This window comes from Girardinichthys multiradiatus, chromosome 10 (assembly GCF_021462225.1).
Source record: "Girardinichthys multiradiatus isolate DD_20200921_A chromosome 10, DD_fGirMul_XY1, whole genome shotgun sequence".
NCBI lineage: Eukaryota > Metazoa > Chordata > Actinopteri > Cyprinodontiformes > Goodeidae > Girardinichthys > Girardinichthys multiradiatus.
Genome location: NC_061803.1, coordinates 4,610,100 through 4,628,813, shown reverse-complemented (window position 1 = coordinate 4,628,813; position 18,714 = coordinate 4,610,100). Strand labels below are relative to the sequence as shown.

At 38.0% G+C, this 18,714-nt stretch overlaps 1 protein-coding gene across 1 annotated transcript; it reads left to right on the top strand.

Moving 5' to 3' along the window:
• Positions 1-2,972: 2,972 nt before the first annotated feature.
• Positions 2,973-17,798, top strand: LOC124874803 (integrin alpha-M-like). Its single transcript, XM_047376343.1, has 30 exons — positions 2,973-4,049; positions 5,734-5,836; positions 5,978-6,075; positions 6,500-6,570; positions 6,672-6,786; positions 6,906-7,033; positions 7,302-7,447; positions 7,958-8,108; positions 8,777-8,927; positions 9,070-9,143; positions 9,243-9,366; positions 9,560-9,696; positions 9,904-10,044; positions 10,161-10,382; positions 10,459-10,592; positions 10,698-10,840; positions 10,915-11,069; positions 11,162-11,287; positions 11,507-11,580; positions 13,838-13,979; positions 14,062-14,160; positions 14,250-14,329; positions 14,410-14,496; positions 14,588-14,657; positions 14,772-14,870; positions 14,951-15,031; positions 16,482-16,592; positions 16,686-16,799; positions 16,883-16,993; positions 17,198-17,798. The coding sequence occupies exons 1-30, from the start codon at positions 4,013-4,015 to the stop codon at positions 17,282-17,284; spliced, it is 3,411 nt and encodes a 1,136-aa protein (XP_047232299.1). The 5' UTR covers positions 2,973-4,012; the 3' UTR covers positions 17,285-17,798.
• Positions 17,799-18,714: the final 916 nt, after the last annotated feature.

Here is an 18,714-nt window from a genome sequence, read left to right as displayed (position 1 = left end):
TCCTGTTCTTTCAAACCATAAAACAAACTATAAAGTTTGTGAATGGATACATGCATCAAATTAGGTCAGATACTAAACTAACTGCAAAGTTAATTTAGTTTCAAATTGTGGTCTTACACAAAACACAGCCTCTGGATACAGATGTGCAGCAACTGTCTGGACATTGAGGTTAACTGAAGTTAAACCAAGTCTCAAGTTATTGCTTACACAGAAGAAACCAGACTGAGTCAGAAAATTTAAAATTTTGCTTATGTAGCAGAGTTGATTGTTACTAGCACAGAGACATTGGAGTTATTAATTTTGACGAAAGTCTAAATTTGTGAACTCCTGGAGTGTCATGAGTTATAATGTTCTCTTAAATATAATCAGTGACATCTGATGTTAGAACTCTGATGTTTTGAGTCCTATTGTGACCAGTGACAGCTGGTTTTAAGCTAATCACTTGGTACCTCAATAATGTGCAGTTGTGGTTTTATTCATTCACATTTATGTACAGTGCAAGCTGTTTATGATCATGCCCACCCAGGGACGCCACTATATTGTAAATATGAATCTGAGAATATTATTTAATATTTAATATTAATATTTTAATATTAATATTTTAATATTTTACCAAATAATATTCCGGTCTGTTAAGGATTGTCCTGTGAATACCAGCCCCATTAAGGCGATGGTATTAGGACAGAATAGAAAGGTGTGAGACGAGCTCTGGCATTATTGAGCAGCATAAACTCTGCACACATATGGAATGAATTCACACAATTTCTTAAAATACAAGAATTTATTAACAAAAATAAGTCAACTCAAAGTCAAACATACTTCAATCAACAAACTCTTTACTATGCTAGAACAATCCAACTAAACTACCAAGCAGAATTAAAGAATAATGAAGACTAATGGGCTATGTACAATATAAACAAGTTGATTAAAGATGATTAGAAATCATGACCAAAAAGAGTGATGCAACATTACCATGCAATGTTTATGTTTGAGAACCAAGGATTATCTTGAAGAATCTGGAAGTGAAGTCAAGTTAGTTTTGGAACTAACTTAGAAAATAATCAGCAACATTTAGACAACCCTTCACAATGCAAGATCAGATTAAATATTATTTTAATAAAATAATGTTTTAAATAATGATCTGCTGAATAAAACCAACCTCCTGGATGACTAATTCTCAATGGTGTCTAATTAACTGCCTTTATTTATTAAAATAATATTTGAAGAAATATTATTGAGTATTGGAAAAGAGCCAAATCTTTCTGGAGAAATGGGGCTTAATGGTGTTTACTTAGTTATCAACTCTAGCAAATGATGTTCAGGGACTATTATTCACTAGCTTGAAAACTAACAACCTTTCTGTTGACTAGCCTTAATACCGGCTGGCCGTTGGGCTAACAAAGAAGCTAGCTAAAGTGCTAAGCTAGAAGATAGCTTAGCACCAGAATCAACACATACCTTTAAAATACCAGGGGTAAAATGCTTAAGCACGGACGGCGCGTTATGAGCAATGTTCTGGTTAAAACCACCCTTTAAATAAAGTTTATCTTAGCTTTAAAACATACAAAGAACACGGAACCGGAGCGTGCCGTAGCTAGCCTACTAGCGCTAAAGATCGCCAGGTTCCACAAAACAAACTTCATAGAATGAAAACGTTCAGATTATTTAATCCTAACTGTTAATCTGCCCAAACCCAACCTCTGACCATGGTGAGTAAACATTGTCCAGGGGCGATGAAGTTCGAATAAACGTCCACAGTCAACAAGCGGTTGGTTTTCAGCTAACCTCTGCGTTCGCTCTGCAATAGCGTTAGCTCCGGAGGGCTGGGCGGCTGTGAATGATAGGGTTAGCTTCCCGCTAACTTCCTCAGTTCCTTCCGATCAGAAGGTGCGTTCGTTCTGTGAACAAAGGTTAGCTTCCCGCTAACCTCCAGCTGTGGATGAAGAACAAACGTTGTCCGCTGCGGTCTCTGCCGTCTTCGGGGCTTCTCTCGAACAGTTTTGCTTCTGTGGGGCCTCGAAGAGAAAATGTAAGCAACTCTTACACCTTAATTTCCCCGTTCATGAATGTAAATACCGGATACACAGACAGTATTTCATTCTACTTAACTTTACATATGATCGGTGATCGTATGGCTTCCTTGGATCCAGTTGAATTTATGTCTTTTTGCCAGCAAAAGACATTCGCGCGCTGGGACTCTCCTGAACCGTCCTCCTCGGAGGCCGTGTGGAAAGAGGGCGACTTGTGGAAAGGTGGGGGCTTTTATGCGGGCAGTCCTCTGCTACCCCCCTTTCCCCTTCGGAATTGTGCTTTTATTTGGGTAATGGTGCCACAGGAAGTCCGCAGTTATCCCCTTTTCTGGCTGTGCCGGAAGAAGGTTAATGCACTTTATTTTGAAAAGTTCCAGAAAAGTATGTACCGGAGTTTTGGTGTCAAAATCCATGGCTGTATGTTCCCAGCAAAGGTAAGGTAAGGTAAATTTATTTATATAGCACTTTTCAGTAACGCGACACTCAAAGCGCTGTACATACAGTTACAATACAATCACAAAGAAAATTAACACAGATGCAGATACAGAAAAACTAATCAAATGATTCTACAATCCTTCTAAGAAATCTAAAAATCTCTGGCCAACATTACAATGATACAGATAACATTAATAATCCTTTGGGTTTTACTGATAAGAGCTGGTTCTAAACCCATCTTTCTAAAGAGGTAATTATATCATTAAGTCCTCTATGTAGGGGAAAGCATCTTGTGCTAAGAGAGAATGATCTTTGGGTTCGCTGGTATAATGGAGATGTAGTCCCATAATAATAGTCATTTGCATCCATTGAAATTTAACTAACCAATCATTGAGTTCTGACTAAGGAAGCTGAGTCACTGGTGTAAAAACAGCTTTTGTTCAAATTTTTAAGAAACTAGTATTATTTTCCTTTCACTGGTAAATCTAAAAATCTATGAAAAGGAGAAGAAATTAAGAAATGGAATCCACATTTAGGTAAAAAATAAGGAGCATGGGAAAGCAACACACATAAGCAAAGATTTTGCAGGGGTATGGTGGACTCTTGAGCGTCCCAATATTTAAGTATGATCATGCGTGCAAAGAATTAGACTGTCAACATGACGAAGGTGCCATTGTCTCATATGTTATGAGGAAATGCTATATGTTAGAAATTAGATCAATCGAGAGAGCCTTCACACACCAAACAATCCACCGAGTGCAACAGTGAAAACAGGAAGTGACGATTACCCCTTACCATGCCCCCGTACATTATTTAGTATTTTTTCTCTCTTTGTATTACCCACTTAAAGAGAGGATATTGCATAGGGAAAGTTTCTGCACAAACCCTTCCCTTTTCCCCACACTCTTGCAGACAAACCCATAGTGTCAGAAAGATGCATGCAAACAGCAACATGCTGTTTTACGATCTGTGTATTTCACATTAAAGGGGCACGAAAAAAGTTGTTTCACAAGTAAACAGAGGCTATTACAGATGTTTTGATGTAAATTACCCTGTGTTTCAGTTATTCAGCAAAGTACATTACAAAAGCTTTGCTTAAATAGCTTCAGAACTGTCTGGGTAGGCAGCATCAACACCCACAGAGAGTTTATAGATTAAAGATCGATTCCTTTTAAGGACATGAAATAAATATTTTTAGGTAAAATGTTAAACAACCCAAACACACACACACAAGAGAGTAAGTTTGTCCATGACTAATTAATTAAAGCTGTTAAACTTTATGTTATAATTTTAACAACAGAAAAAAAAAACTACAAAAGAAAATACTTTTATCTGCATAGAAAGTGCCTCTATTGTAACTCCTCCTACGGCAGTGTTCCTCTATTTGTTTTGAGAAGTCCTCTTAAATTTCCTCAGTTTGCCATAAACTTCTTTCCCTGAGATGCTCTCAGGAGTGAAAAAGTAACATTTTCCTTCAGTTTCCAGGTAAATTTTGTTGACCAGAGAGGATATAACACTTTTAGTTTGGTTTCCATGAGAGAAACACAATGGACTGGATAATTGCAGCAACTCTTTTCTGTTCAGGTAAGTTGTGTCTCTTGATTTCATGAAGATGTTTAATGTAGATGTGACAGTTGTTTTAAGTAAGATGATTTGGTGAAAGCTGCAGACTGCTAAGACAGGGTCCTGTTTTACTGGATTATTAATAATTGAATGCCACAAAAAGCCGAAAATTTCTTGAGAGCTAAATACTTGATACAAGACCTAAGAACCTTTAAAATTGAGCATTTCTATCATCTATATGTACAAAAACTAAAATAAATAATGTTTTTTTTATGTCATAATGTGAAATTTAGTAGGTGGAGGAGTCTTTTCAGCTGCTCCCATATTCAGGGGAGCAGACTCCAAGTCATTACAGCTTGCAGACAGACTTGGCAAAGTTTTTACAACAGACATATTTCCTGATGCAATCGGGTCTCAAACCTGGGTCCCCCTTGTCAAAGACGCGGACTTACCCTGGAACACTATTAGGGAACTTATTATGTGACATATATTCTCTAGAGACATTGAACTTCTCTATGTCGCTTTTTTTGGTCACAACAGAGATGTTTTCTACTTGTGATGGTCTTTCCTTGCCTTATCTCTAATGACTGAACATTCAGTACACATGAAAGGGTTTGTCGTTACATTTCATGGTGGACAACTTCTTACAAAATGTTACAATTGCCTAACTGAGCTGGTAGATGAATGACTTTAAATGCAGGTTTCCTTTTAAAAATATTTCAAAACAAAATTAAATCGAATCTTACTTTGAAACAAAGAACAAACCAAGTTGTTCATTTGCAGCCTGCAAAGGCTCCCAGCTAAAGAAAGTGCACCCCAGAGGGTTTCAATTAAAGGGTGGAGAGTGGTGATTCTTTAATTTAAGCTGACGACTTTAATTTCAGCTAAATCTGCACAAAAATCTTTAGCTTCATTTGCCTTCTGCACTCTATAGCACAATATCCGTACGCGAAAACACTGTGAACAACACACTCTATCTCCTCTATTCTCTACTGAACTAACATGCAAAATAAGCCAAATTTGCTTGATACAAATGACGGATGTTTTTATTCTAATTTTTTTTACTGTGTTCCTGTTTGTTGCCCCCAAGGCCACATCAGTCTGGGTGTTGAGCCATATTACCTGTGTCAAAATCTACCACTTTGGATGAGGTTCTGCGAGGTTCTAAAATGATTTAAATCCTACTCCAAGTGTAAAAACACACCACAGATTCAACCATGTAATTATTAATTTGAAGAACATGCATCTTAAAGGGTTTGTAGAAGAATCCATTCCCAAAACTCAAGATTCTTAAAAAATACATAAAATCACGAAAGGCAGAGAAAATATTTGGCTTCTCAGAGAGAAAAATCTATTTAGGTTTTGAGTGTAACAAAAACAAAAAGCCAATTACACGATAGTATCCATTTATCAAAGCTCTACAGAAGGACAAAAACCTAGTTCCGATATTTGAGTTAGTAACTTTACTGACCTTATTGTTGCTTCCTGCTTCTGTTCTTGTGACATTTAAAAGGGTTGGTTATTTAGTGCCTGGCAGTGATAAAAACAGACACTGCGGAAGATGTCAATTCTCCTGCTATATTTACCAATACATAAACGTGCACAAAAATGAAAAAAGAAACAGTGAAAAAACAAACTAACGATAAAAAGCATCAAGTCTTTGAATCAATTGAATTGTGTTGATTTTTTCCTCTTTATTCCTCAGTGTTAAAAGCTGCACTCGGCTTTAATATTGACTCAAGGCCTTGGAAGTCCCTGAGTAATTCTGCTGCAGGATTTGGTTACCAGGTGGTGCAAAGAAGATCAGAGTGAGTCAGATCACACATTATTGTTTTGAATTATTGTCTTGATTTTGGTTTTTTTTTTACATTTTTTTCTTTTGTAAAATGTTTGATAAATGGTTTCTGACCCACCTGCCACTCATAAATGTTTGTCTGTGTTTCTCTCAGTCTGCTTGTCAGCGCCCCACTTGAACAGTATAGCAAGGATAGAAGGGGAAGGATATTTCAGTGCTCCACAGATGTTTGCAAAACTCTGTTATCTGCAGGTAGGAATGATTTTACTAAAGAATCTTATAAGTTGATCTCATTAACAGATATTGTTCTGTTTTTTTTGTTTCTGTTGATAATATGAAACATTTAAGTGTTGCAAAAAGGTAAAAGCAGATTAATGGTGAAATACTTTTTTCATGACACTGCATCAAAGGTCAAGCTTTATTTTTCACTTTTGTTGCCATTTGATTGGAAAAAAGTAATTCAGGCATTTTCCTTTAACAGCTTTTCTTTTTTAAAGCTTGAGGAGCAGCGTTCAGCTCAGTCTGCCTTTCTTCAAACTGGTGTTATAATAGCTTCAGTTATGGGAGATTTAGATAAAACAAATGAAAGGCTGCTAGTAATTACTGTTATATATGGAAGCAATGTTTAATGAGTGATAGCTTTGGAAGTCGTCATCAGAAGTGATTGTTTTCACAGAGCAAAATGCTGCAGTCAACATGTCCCTTGGTTTAACAATGGCAAATGATCCGTCAACACAAATGACCATGGTGAGATGAAGAGCCGCAGATAACATAGAATATATGCAACATACAAATGTAAAGTTGAAAGGACAATCAAAGAATCGACCTCTTAATCAAACATTTTTCAGGTCTGTGGTCCAACTATTCCCAGAGACTGCAAAAGTATCACCATGTACAACGGTTTGTGCTTTGAGATAGATCAAAATGATCGCCTTGGAAAGTCTTACCCAACTGCTACTGAAGGTAGGAACAGAAAATATCATAATTATGTGTTTGTGAACTGTGGGTTAACCATTTCAATAATATACTTGAACAACTGTGCAGGAAACGTTTCTAGATCCCTTTCTAATTTTTGTTCACAGACTGTCGAACCCAAGCTGACATTGCATTTCTCTTGGATGGTTCAGGCAGTGTAGCTGCTAAAGATTTTGACAGAATGAAAGCTTTTGTGAAAAATCTGATCACATCATTTCTGGGAACAGATGTAAAGGTGAGACATTGGTTTTACAGTTAAATGGGTCTCAGAGAAACAGCTTGATAAACATGGCAGCTGTTGGACATAACTAATAGGCCCTACAGATCTTAAAAATGGTCCCAATATGACAGCAAATAGAGATATTTTTCATAAACTGGCCTCACCAAAAAACCTTGATGTTTTATAGCATCTCTTTTAATTTCCACACAGCCTTTAATTTACTTTGTGAATTATTTTATTGATGGTAAAAAGTTTAATTCAATTTCTATTTTCTTTCTTTCAGTTTGCCATCACCCAGTTTTCCTCAAGAACTACAACTCATTTTTACTTTAACCAGTTTAACATTTATTCTAACTGGCAAAATCAAATTGATCAAATCCGTCAATTGACCGGAGGAACAAAAACGGCTGCAGCCATCAGAAATGTTGTGTAAGGACCTCTCTTGTGTTACAAACTGTCTGTTACATGAAAAACCTGTTGGTGTTTATTTATTTTAATAAAACCATCTATAGGACTGCCAAAACAATCTAAGCTAGCTGAAATTACTTAATAAATATTCCTCTTTACAATGTTACAAATAAATATCAAATAGGCTTTATATAGTACTTTTCTGGTGATAATGATAACAAAACATGCAAGCCATATTCAGAGGCTTAAGTCCTCGAAGCAGCACTCATGGGTTCCACTCCTTGACTACGCGACTTTTACTGTTTGGTAAATTTTATAAATCACACTTCTTGGTTGCACGTTTCTTAATACATGTACGGTATTCTTTCTCGTTTTGCTGTGAATTTGTCCTTACTGTACTGTCTCTCTTATTCTTACTTCTGGTTTTTAAATTTTTTTTTTTTTTTTACCTTTTTCTGTGTACCTGCATGCTTCTGTTGAGTGAAAAGAAATCCAAGAACATAAATAAATTAATTTATTTTTGTTTGTCAGGGAAGATGTATTTTCACCACTGAAAGGTTCCAGGGAAAATGTAAACAAGATTTTGACAGTTATTACCGATGGAGAGTCTCAAGATGGATCAAACCTACCATGGACAATAAAATTGGCAGATGATAAAAAAATTGTTCGATTTGCTATTGGGGTAAGCTGCATTTTTATATTATTTTTCAGTCAGTCATTTTCTACCGCTTATTCCATAGTGGGTCGCGGGGAAGCTGGTGCCTATCTCCAGCAGTCTATGGGTACACCCTGGACAAGTCACCAGTCCATCGCAGGGCAACTCAAAAATAACCATGCACACACATAAGGGCAATTTAGAGAGACCAATTAACCTAACAGGGATGTCTTTGGACTGTGGGAGGAAGCCAGAGTTATTGGTGAGAACCCAGGCATGCATGGGAGAACTACAAACTACATGCAGAAAGACTGCAGGACGGGAATTGAACCCAAGAACTTCTTGCTGCAAGGCAACAGTGCTACCAACTGCACCACCGTGCAGCCCATTTTATTTTTCATTCACACATAAATAATTCTGTGTTGAGAGAGTTCGGGGTATTTCTGCAACCTGCATCAACCTAATTTTTAAAATGGAATAATTTGCTTTTGCGTGTCGCAAAAAACACAATTCCTGTATTTTGAGCTCATCAAATTGAAACATGAAACCAAATCCAAACTTTTAAACTAGTTATCTTGTATTTTGACTCTGGCATAAAAGGCATAAAAGGCATAAAAACCTGACCTTGACGATACTTCTGCATACATCTCTCTATTCTGACAAAGACATTACTGACCTTGTATTTACTGCTCTAGGTGGGGAGCGCATTTACAAATCCAAGAGCAAAGCAGGAGCTTGACACTATTGCATCTAAACCGGCTGGAAACTTTGTGTTTCAAGTGGGAAGCTTTGATGCACTTAACAAAATACAAGAGAGTTTGCAGGCCAAAATATTTTCCATTGAAGGTACAAATGTGATTTTTTTTTTCTTTCTTTCAACTGGATTTAAAACAATTATTCATTTTAAGCAACATGAACTGTTTTTCACATCATATGTTGTTTCAAAAGACTGGCTATCTGAGTCCGGCTCTTTTTTGTTTTGTAACAGGATCTCAAACCAGCGGAGAGGCTCTGAAACAGGAAATGTCCCAAGAAGGCTTCAGAGCAGCCTATGTGTCTGGGGTAAATAACGTCACTGTAAATTCTTCTGAGTTACAGTCTTTCAACGTTAAAAACAAAAGTATTTTAAATCAAAGGTGTGCTGTATTCTTGCCATTTCAGGAGATTCAGATGGCTATGGTTGGTGCGAACCAGTGGAAAGGAGGCTACAAGAAATATTCACTTAGTAGTGCCCAAACCACAGGTTCATTTGAGCCGTCATTCATGGAGGCTGACAGTTACCTTGGTAAGAATATGTTAAAAACTGACTTGTAGGACTGTGTATCTGCATTATTTCCCTTTGGTTCTACAAAGAGAATTAGTGGACCCAGAGGGCTGCTATGTTTGTCTGTTAAAAAGACACATGTAGGTATTTCAGTCTGAACATTTTAAAAGACTTTTTCACCAATCTCTCCGACTATTTCATCGTTCTACTCCAGGTTATTCCATGACTATTGCTAATACTGCTTACGGCCCGTTGACAGTTATTGGTGCCCCAAGATATCAACACAAAGGAGTTGTTCTGACTGTTTTCAATCAAATATTGAGAGCTCAAATCAACCCCAACCAACCACAGGTAGGAACAGTTGAAACCAGATATTTAAATGTACTGAATAAAAAACACATCACTCTTGTTTTCTCTAAATCTGACATTAAATCAGGCCAAAAATCTGGTTTTAAGTATATATAATCTAATATTATAGTTGTCTGTGCATATATACGACTTGCAGTCTTAAAAGAGATTAATGATTCTTTCTGATCATTAATTCTCTTGTTTCTTCAGACTGGTGAATATTTTGGGGCGGAGGTTTGTGCCATGGATGTGGATTCTGATGGTCTGACTGATCTAGTCCTCATATCTTCTCCGATGTACAAGGAACTTGACAGAGAGGGACGAGTTTACGTCTGTGAATTAACTCGTTTGGTAAATATCAAATATTTACCTTTATTTCTTTAACCCAATTTGTTGATGTCAGTTTCTCTCATGTTAAGCTTTATTAAAAATATAGCTACGTTTTTCTCATCCCTAAATTTCTCCAGAGTGTGTTATGTTCTTTTGATACTCCATCAAGCATAACAGCTCTAAGAGGAGATGTGTCCGACCGAGGGCGGTTCGGGTTGTCTCTTGCTGTTCTGCCTGATATAAATGCAGACAGATTCAATGATTTGGCTGTTGGAGCTCCTATGGAGAATGACGGCCAAGGCAGCATCTACATATTTCGAGGAGAAGGACGAGGAAGAATAAATCCCACCTACTCACAGGTGAGTAAAACACAAACATGAACCATTCTCCGTTATGTTTTCCACTTGATAAAACAAGATGTTTCTCATAAAACAGAGGATTGCTGCCTCTGAGATCCAATCAGGATTGAAGTTATTTGGCATCTCAATCAGTCAGTCGTCTTATGATCAGAGTGGTGACGGACTTCCTGACTTAGCAGTGGGTTCAAAGGGAAACGTTATCTTACTCAGGTAGTCCCTGTTTATTTAAATAATAAAATGTTTGCTAGTTCCAGAGACAATATGTCGAGTTTTTTATTTGCTTCACAATCTCCAAACAAACATCCTGTTTTCTAGATCCAGACCAGTTGTACTGGTGACAGCCACTGTGTTGTTTAACCCAAATCAAATCCCAACTCAAAACGTAAACTGCTTAAAACCACTGACAAACCAGGCTAAAGTCTGCTTTACTATGAGCAAACTGTCTGATGTGACTGAAGGTACCTGACTTTAGTTTTTTATTTATCCATCTGTTTATTTCAAGAACTTTTATTGAACAAAACAAATCTTTCAGCTTCAGCACAGGTTAATTTCACTTTAACTTTGGACTCAAACCGCAAGATACCAAACAACCGAGCTCGGATCAGTAAGAACGTGAGAGAAAAGACCGGATCTCTTAGCCTTCAGTTGAACAAGGAAACATGTTACAATGTGGACTTTATTATTGACGTAAGTCCAAATGCTACCATTAAAATAACCTTATGCAACCTTTTTTTTTATCAATTATCTTAGTATTTCATAATGTCTCTATCATGTTGCAGGCTTGTCCAGAAGATGCTCTCAATCCAATCAAGAATGAGCTCAGATTCACGTTTGAAGGTTTGCCTTCTGGCACAAAACCCAGACCAAGTCTCTCTCTGCAGGTTCAAACCACAACCTTTCATTCTGTGAGTAACCTTTATACACGCTTTATCCAAACTGCACAGTCTTTGCTCAGCTTTAACCTTTCCACTACTTTTATGGGCTCCTTTCCTGGTTAGAGCAATAACTATTTCATGCTAAACATTTACATTTCAAAGCTATTTCAAAAAAATAGAATAAAACTAAATATTGATATTTAAAATTTGTATGAGCAGACAAGCTTAATGGTTTACTGTCACCCACAGATCGGGTTTGAGATCAGTTGTGGAGCTGATGAACAGTGTGTAGATAATCTGAAGGTGGATTTCAACTTCACCAGGTAAGGGATTAATTTCTGGAAGTAAAGCCTCCATGTGTGCATTGAACTTTTATATATTATATTTGCAAAAACTGCACAGCAACACATTTTTAGCTGAGGGTAGGATCTAGTAGAAATCTCTGAAGTTCAGCAAACTAAAGTTACCGTTTTGTTGAAACCAGGTATTTACACACCATGTTTAAAAACTGATCATTTTTCCTCTGACTATCCCTTTAAATCAGACTCTGGTTCTCCTGTTTTAGGTCCGGTAGGTACCAACATCATTTTGATTTCTTTCTTCAAAGGCATCGGTTTCAATGTATTTTCTTGGTATTTGGTAAAACTGCTTTGGATCAAACATTTTGGGTTTTTCTTCCCCAAGATTCTCAAAACAGTTTACTAGAATTTTGGTCCATTCCTCTGGAGAGAACTGATGTAACTGAGTCAGGTTTGAAGGCTACCTCAGTGAACCATGAACTGAGATCAGGGCTTTCTGATGGTCACCTTAAAACCTTAACTTTGTTGTTTTTGAGCTACTTTGTAACCAGTTTAGTTGGTATGTTTACAATCATTAACCATTTGTAAGACCTAGCTGTGCCCAACCTTTAACTTCCTGTGTGATGGGCTGAGATGTTGCTACAATATTTCCTCATATTGTTCTTTCCTCATGATGCCCTCTATAGACCAGCCTCACCTGCAGAAAAACAGCCCCTAACATGATGCTGCTACTTCCATTCTTGACAGTTGGGTTGGTTGTCAAGTTGTTTAATGACATCCGTATAAATGCAGACTGTAGAAGAACCACAGTGCTGCTAATATTGGATCTTAGTGCCGCATTTGACAATGCTGATCACTCCATTTTATTGGAGCGCCTGGAAAACTGGGTTGGCCTTTCTAAATCGATTTGTTTAAATCCTATTTGAAGGACAGGTACTTTTTTGTGTCAGTAGGTAACTAAAAATCACACGTGTTGTTCCCCAAGGGTCCATCTTAGTTGATCCAGAACGCTGCTGCCAGCGTCCTCACTAAAACGAAGAAATTGGAGCACATCACCCTGTTCTAAAGTCCTTACACTGGCTCCCTGTAGCTCAGAGAATAGACTTTAAAATACTTCTGTTAGTCTATAAATTACTGAATGGCTTAACACCAAAATAAATTTTAGACTTGTTGTCAGTGGATCAACCACCCAGACCTCTCAGGTCTTCTGGCTCAAATCTACTCTGCAGAATCAGAACCAGAGCAAAATATGGAGAAGCAGCTTTTTGTTCTTTTGCACCACTATGTTGCTTTAAATCAAGTTTAAAAACTTATTCATTTAGAATGGCCTTTGACTGTGCCATCTAAACATTATTAGTTAAGTTTTCAGACCAACTTTCCTTTCATTTTCTTATGAATTATTTTATCAATATTAATTTTTTTATCTTTTGTATTATCATCTTATCATTTGTATTATTCATTTTTATTGTCTTTAATTATTTGTGTTCGTTATGCCACTGTAATGAATTTTTTCTTTTATGTCACTTTCATTTTCAGCACTTTGAATCGTCTTACTATTGAAATATGATATATGAATAAACTTGCCTTGCCTGGTCTCTGGCTTGAAAGCTTCACCCTTTTATCTTCAAATCCAAATCCTATTCCAAATCCATTACAGCCAGATATTTACTTAGTTTTATTAGACTACAGTACACGCCCCAAAGAATTAAGGTCTTTGTCCATGACGGCATTTGCAAACTGTAATCTGGCTTTTCATGTAGCTTTTGGAGCAATGGCTTCTTTCTTGCTGAGTGGCCTGTTAAGCCATGTTGTTATATGACTTGTTAAAATGTGGACAATGATCTTCTCTTATGAGCTTCAGCCAGCATCTTCACAAGGTCCTTTGCCTTTGTACGAGGGTTCATTTGCTCATTTTGCTCTATGAGATGTTTGTCTTCATGTCTCTGAAACACAGAACCCTGCCTGAATGCTATGAAGGCTGGTTTTACCCATATTGCATATAATAAACTGAACAGTTGAACCTGCTACCTTCAGGCATCTGGACATTGTGGACCTCCACAAGACTGGGTGAACCAGGCTTGTGGAGGTCACAACTCTTTTCCCATGATGCCACACAAGGAAGCAGCGCATCTGAGTTGCTGCCTTTAAATACATCCACAGATGTACTTCGCTTTATTTCAAATGTTGAGAGTGAGTCCGGCGTTACTGGTCTCCTTGCAGAACTGTAGTTTCTCCACTTGGCTTCATCTATATGTTCTTGTCATTCATCATAATCTTTCAGATCCACAGAGGTCAAAGTTGGCATAGACGAACTGTTGAATGTGACTGTCTTTGTGGAGAACAGAGGAGAAAACTCGTACAACAGTCGCATCATCCTCACATACCCTGTTGGCCTCTCCTACAGGAAGCTTGCATCTCTGGAAGTAAGGCACTAGGGTCGAGTTTAAAAGGAGTTTATCTTTGAGCAGCTGCTGCACCAAGCTGATGTTCTGTCTGTTATTACAGGGAAGAATTGAGTGCAACTCTTTGGACAGTGAGGACGGTGTAACAAGAGGAAAGACAGATTGTAGCGTTGACAAACCTATATTTAAAAGCACCTCTACGGTTAGTTTGTTGTGCCGCTTCTCACTGTTGAACACATTGTGGAGCCAGAGGAGGGCGTCATCTGATCCCTCTTTTTCATTTCCTCTTAGGCAGTCTTCATTGTCTCCTATGGTCTCAACACCAACAGTGAACTTGATAGGAGGATCTTTGTGACTGCAAACGCCACCAGGTACAACTAATCGGCAGAAAGTGCAACTCTTCAAAGCAGATTTTCTACTTAAAATTGTTTATTTTGTCTTTCTCTTCTAGTGGCAATAATCAACACTCCTCGTCCAATGAACTCTACAAGAAGAAAGAGATTGATGTGAAGTACAGCATTTTCATTACAATTGATAGGTTGGTTAATTCAAACAAATAATGTATCATTAAAATATCCATAACATTTTAAAGTTTTCTTATTAAATATATGCATGAATTGTATGCTCAGCTCCCTCAGCTACAACAATTTCACATTTGGAGAAAATGATCTGCAGAAACCTCTTGAGCAAAAAATAAAGGTAAAAGACTACTTCTTTCAGTCGTTTCATTATTATCTTCTACATTGTTGCCTTGAGTTCAGTCATTAATATAATTAATATAATTTGTTTTGTTTTTCTTCCCACGTTTCTTAGGTTGCAAACATTATCAGAGCTCTAAATTTCACTGTGGTGATCAGGGTTCCTGTAAAGCTCGGTGACAAAGACATCTGGGCAGACACGAGCAGTTTTCAGGTGGAAAGAATACTACAAACTATAACTAATTAGTTAAAGTTAAAGAAGACTAAAACTGACGTGAGGAAGCTCTGTTTCAGATTGCAGACTGTCAGAGAGGCGCAGACAAACCACCTGTTGCCACAGATTTTGCTGCAAAGATAAAAGAAAAGAAAATATTAGTAAGTCTTTATAGAGTCCTTCCTAAAAAAACTCATTTGATTTCAGAACTTTTTCCACATAATGTGGCATGTATCCTGTACAATTCAACTGTCAAGAAAACACATTTATAAGAGGAATATATTACAGATTTTGTGATGTGCTCACCACTGAACCAATACTTTGTTAAAGCACCCTTTAATTCAGTTTTTGCCTTCAGTCTTCTTGAATTCACACCTGCTGTCAGCTATAGTGAATCTGTCCTGGTGGGATTTCCCTGCTAATGTCCCTAGCTAAAGCCACAGAGGTTACAAAAAATACCTTCTACAAAGGTATCAGTCAGGCGAGGGCGAAGTCAGGGTTTGGACAACTTGTTGCAGCAAAACATAGTGATGGCAACATTAAGCTCTAAGGTTACTTTTCTTTAGATGAAGCTTGACCTTTTGTCGAGGTGGATTCAATCATGCATCGTTCTAAATACCAGTTAGTTTTAGCCCAAAACCATTAGGTGACAGAAAGCTAAAGATGAGGAGGAATTTTATGTTTCACCATCACAGCAAGTGGCAACTCTGTGGTCAAATATGCTTTCAAATCAACAAAATAATGATTTCATCAGAGGAAAATGAATGTTTTGGAATAGATTAGCTAGGATCCAGAATTAAATCTGATAGAAAATCTGTGTGGACACCTGAAGAGGGCAGTGGACCAAGTTGTGCCCTGTTATGATCCTTAGGTTTTGGTTTTTCTGTGGTTGATTATGTTCTATATTCTTGCCATATCAGTCAGTCCTTGGTGCTTAGTTTATTCTCATTGTACTTTTAGTATTTATTCTGTTACATCTCTATTTCTTGTTTTCCATTGACTGATAATTTATTTGTGTCCCAGCTGGGTTTTATTTGTGTTGATTAGTCTCCCTTTATCAGTATCCCTGTTGTCCTGCTGCCCCAGCTGCTTCACATATTCCTCTGATTGACTCATCGGTTCTCATTGTCCCCGCTGGATCCTCTCGTTATCCCTCTTTCCCATGCTTGTTATCCTCTCCGTTATCCTGCCTGTGTTTCTGCCCGTGTTTCATGTGGTCACAATGTTCATCCCTCGTTCCTGTCTGCACCAGGGTCCGACTCCACAACCACACTCCATGAAACGTCCTCGCTATCTAGTAGATCTGGTAGAAGTCAGGATGTGGGATGCTGCTACACTCTTACCAAAGCAGAACACATGCTGAACAAAGTATTAGTTACAGGTGTACTTACCTATATGCAACCAAGTTATTACACTTAAAAAAAGCTATTCTAACAGTTTATTTTTTAGTTCAGCTGTTAAGGGAAAATGCCACATTAAAGGTGTAAAACGTTTTGAAATTACTTATCATGGTGTAATTTTTTTACATCACAGAAAACTGCCATTTCAACAGGGGTGTGATCACTTTTATAAATACACATTACACTTCACTTTTGATTTTGTTACCTGCAGGATTGCTCGGTAGCGACATGCAGAGTGTTCAGGTGCTCTGCATTCATGGAACAGAACTGGGACAAAACGTATACCATCACTGCAAACATCAGCTCCAGATGGATAGAACAGGTATGTGAAGTTGATGTACATAAACTGACGACAGCGTCATTTAAAAATATAGAATAAAACATTACCATTTCTTGTGTTTTTTCTTTCTCTCAGATCGGACTTTCATCTGCCAAATTCCTCTTGACCAGTACAGTCAGTCTAGAGTACGACAAGAACCAGTACATCTTCTTCTCTACAACCTCTAACAATGAGCCTCCTGTTCGCATGGTGATGGCATGTCATGATCAATATCTTAGTACCAAAAAGAGCTTTTAAAGCAGATTTTTTTATTTCTGATCTTGTCTTTTCAGATTGAGGCTGAGGTAGAAGTGTTTCCTAAACCAGATTTCACTAAAGAGATTGTAGGAGGATCTCTGGGAGGGTTGGCCTTTCTGGCTTTACTTACCGCTGGTCTGTATAAGGTGAGACATCAGAGGTTTTCTATAAAACCCAAAGATTTCCAGTAGGAAATAATTAACAAAACATGACCAATAATTACTGGCAAGCAGTTCATTTCTTTAAAAAACCTCTAAAACCTTTATTCTGTCATTTGGTTTCATTCCTTAAGCATTAATTTCTTTGCACTCATGATTTTCATTTCACACTATTTGCTGTTTTTCTGTTAGGCTGGATTTTTTAAGAGCAAATACAAGGAAATGATTAATGCAGAAGAAGCACCAGGGGCTGAAGGAGACGCACCCACAGAGGGATGAAATTCCCACTTCTCTTCTACCTGACAGACATCACCTGTTATGTCCATCCAGTACGTTTAAAATGTTCATTGTTTTTATGAAATGTATCTGATGGCCTTTTAATTAGACTGTATCAAACACAATGTGTATTTTTTAAATCATTCCTTGAGTTGTTTCCTACATTGAGCCGTGAACAACTAACTATGTCAGAATTAATGGCAAAAAATTAAGTTTCTCTTTATATTAGTGAACTCCTGACGATACACTGATAGACGCAAAGTACTGTTACATGTTTGTGTTGCACTTTGAAAGGGGAAATGTTTCTGTTACTTAATGTTTTATCTTGACCAGCTGATTTCATGGTGGAGAAAATAAAATATCATATCGCTGGTCATTGATTTTCCCTTCATATTATCAGAATCAGAATCAGCTTTATTGCCAAGTTCGTACATACAAACAAGGAATTTGACTCCGGTACACTTTGCTCTTTTGTTCTGTTTTTGCATTACAGAATATACAAATTTACAATTTACAATGTACAATATACACATATCTAATAAAAAGGTGTATTTGCAACATCTGTATGCTGTTGTTCTGTACTCTATTGAATGTTCAACAGAGAAACAGCCTGGGGGAAGAAACTGTCTCTGTGGCGGCTGGTTTTAGTAAACAGTGCTCTGTAGCGGCAGCCTGAAGGTAAAACTCTAAACAGTTTATGTGCAGGGTGTGTGGGGTCTGCAGAGATTTTGGCAGCTCTTTTCTTGACCCTAGACCTGTATAAGTCCTGGATGGAGGGAAGGTCAGCTCTGATGATTCTCTCTGCAGTCCTGATTATTCGTTGCAGTCTGGACCTGTCCTGTTTTGTGGATGAGCCAAACCACACTGAGATGGATGAAGACAGGACAGACTGAATGATGGCAGTGGAGAAGATGACCAGCAGCTCCTGTGGAAGGTTGAACTTCTTGAGTTGCCTCAGGAAGTACAGTCTCTGCTGGGCCTTCTTTCGAACAGTGTCTATGTGTGAAGACCATCTCAGGTCCTCAGAGATGGTGGTTCCTAAGAACCTGAGGTGGTCCACGGCCGATACAGTGTTGTTGAGGATGGTGAGGGGGTGTATGGGGGTGGTGTTCTCCGAAAGTCCACCACCATTTCCACAGTCTTGAGTGGGTTCAGTTCAAGGTAGTTCTGACTGCTCCAGTGAACCAGCCGATCCACCTGCTGTCTGTATGCAGACTCATCACCGTCCTGGATCAGTCCAATGACAGTGGTGTCATCTGCAAACTTCAGGAGTTTCACGGACGAGTCCGATGAGGTGCAGTCATTTGTGTACAGAGAGAAGAGGAGTGGGGATAGAACACACCCCTGGGGGGCACCAGTACTTATTGATCTGGATCGGGAGAAGATGCTCCCCAGTCTCACCTGCTGCTGTCGGTCCATCAGGAAGCTGTTGA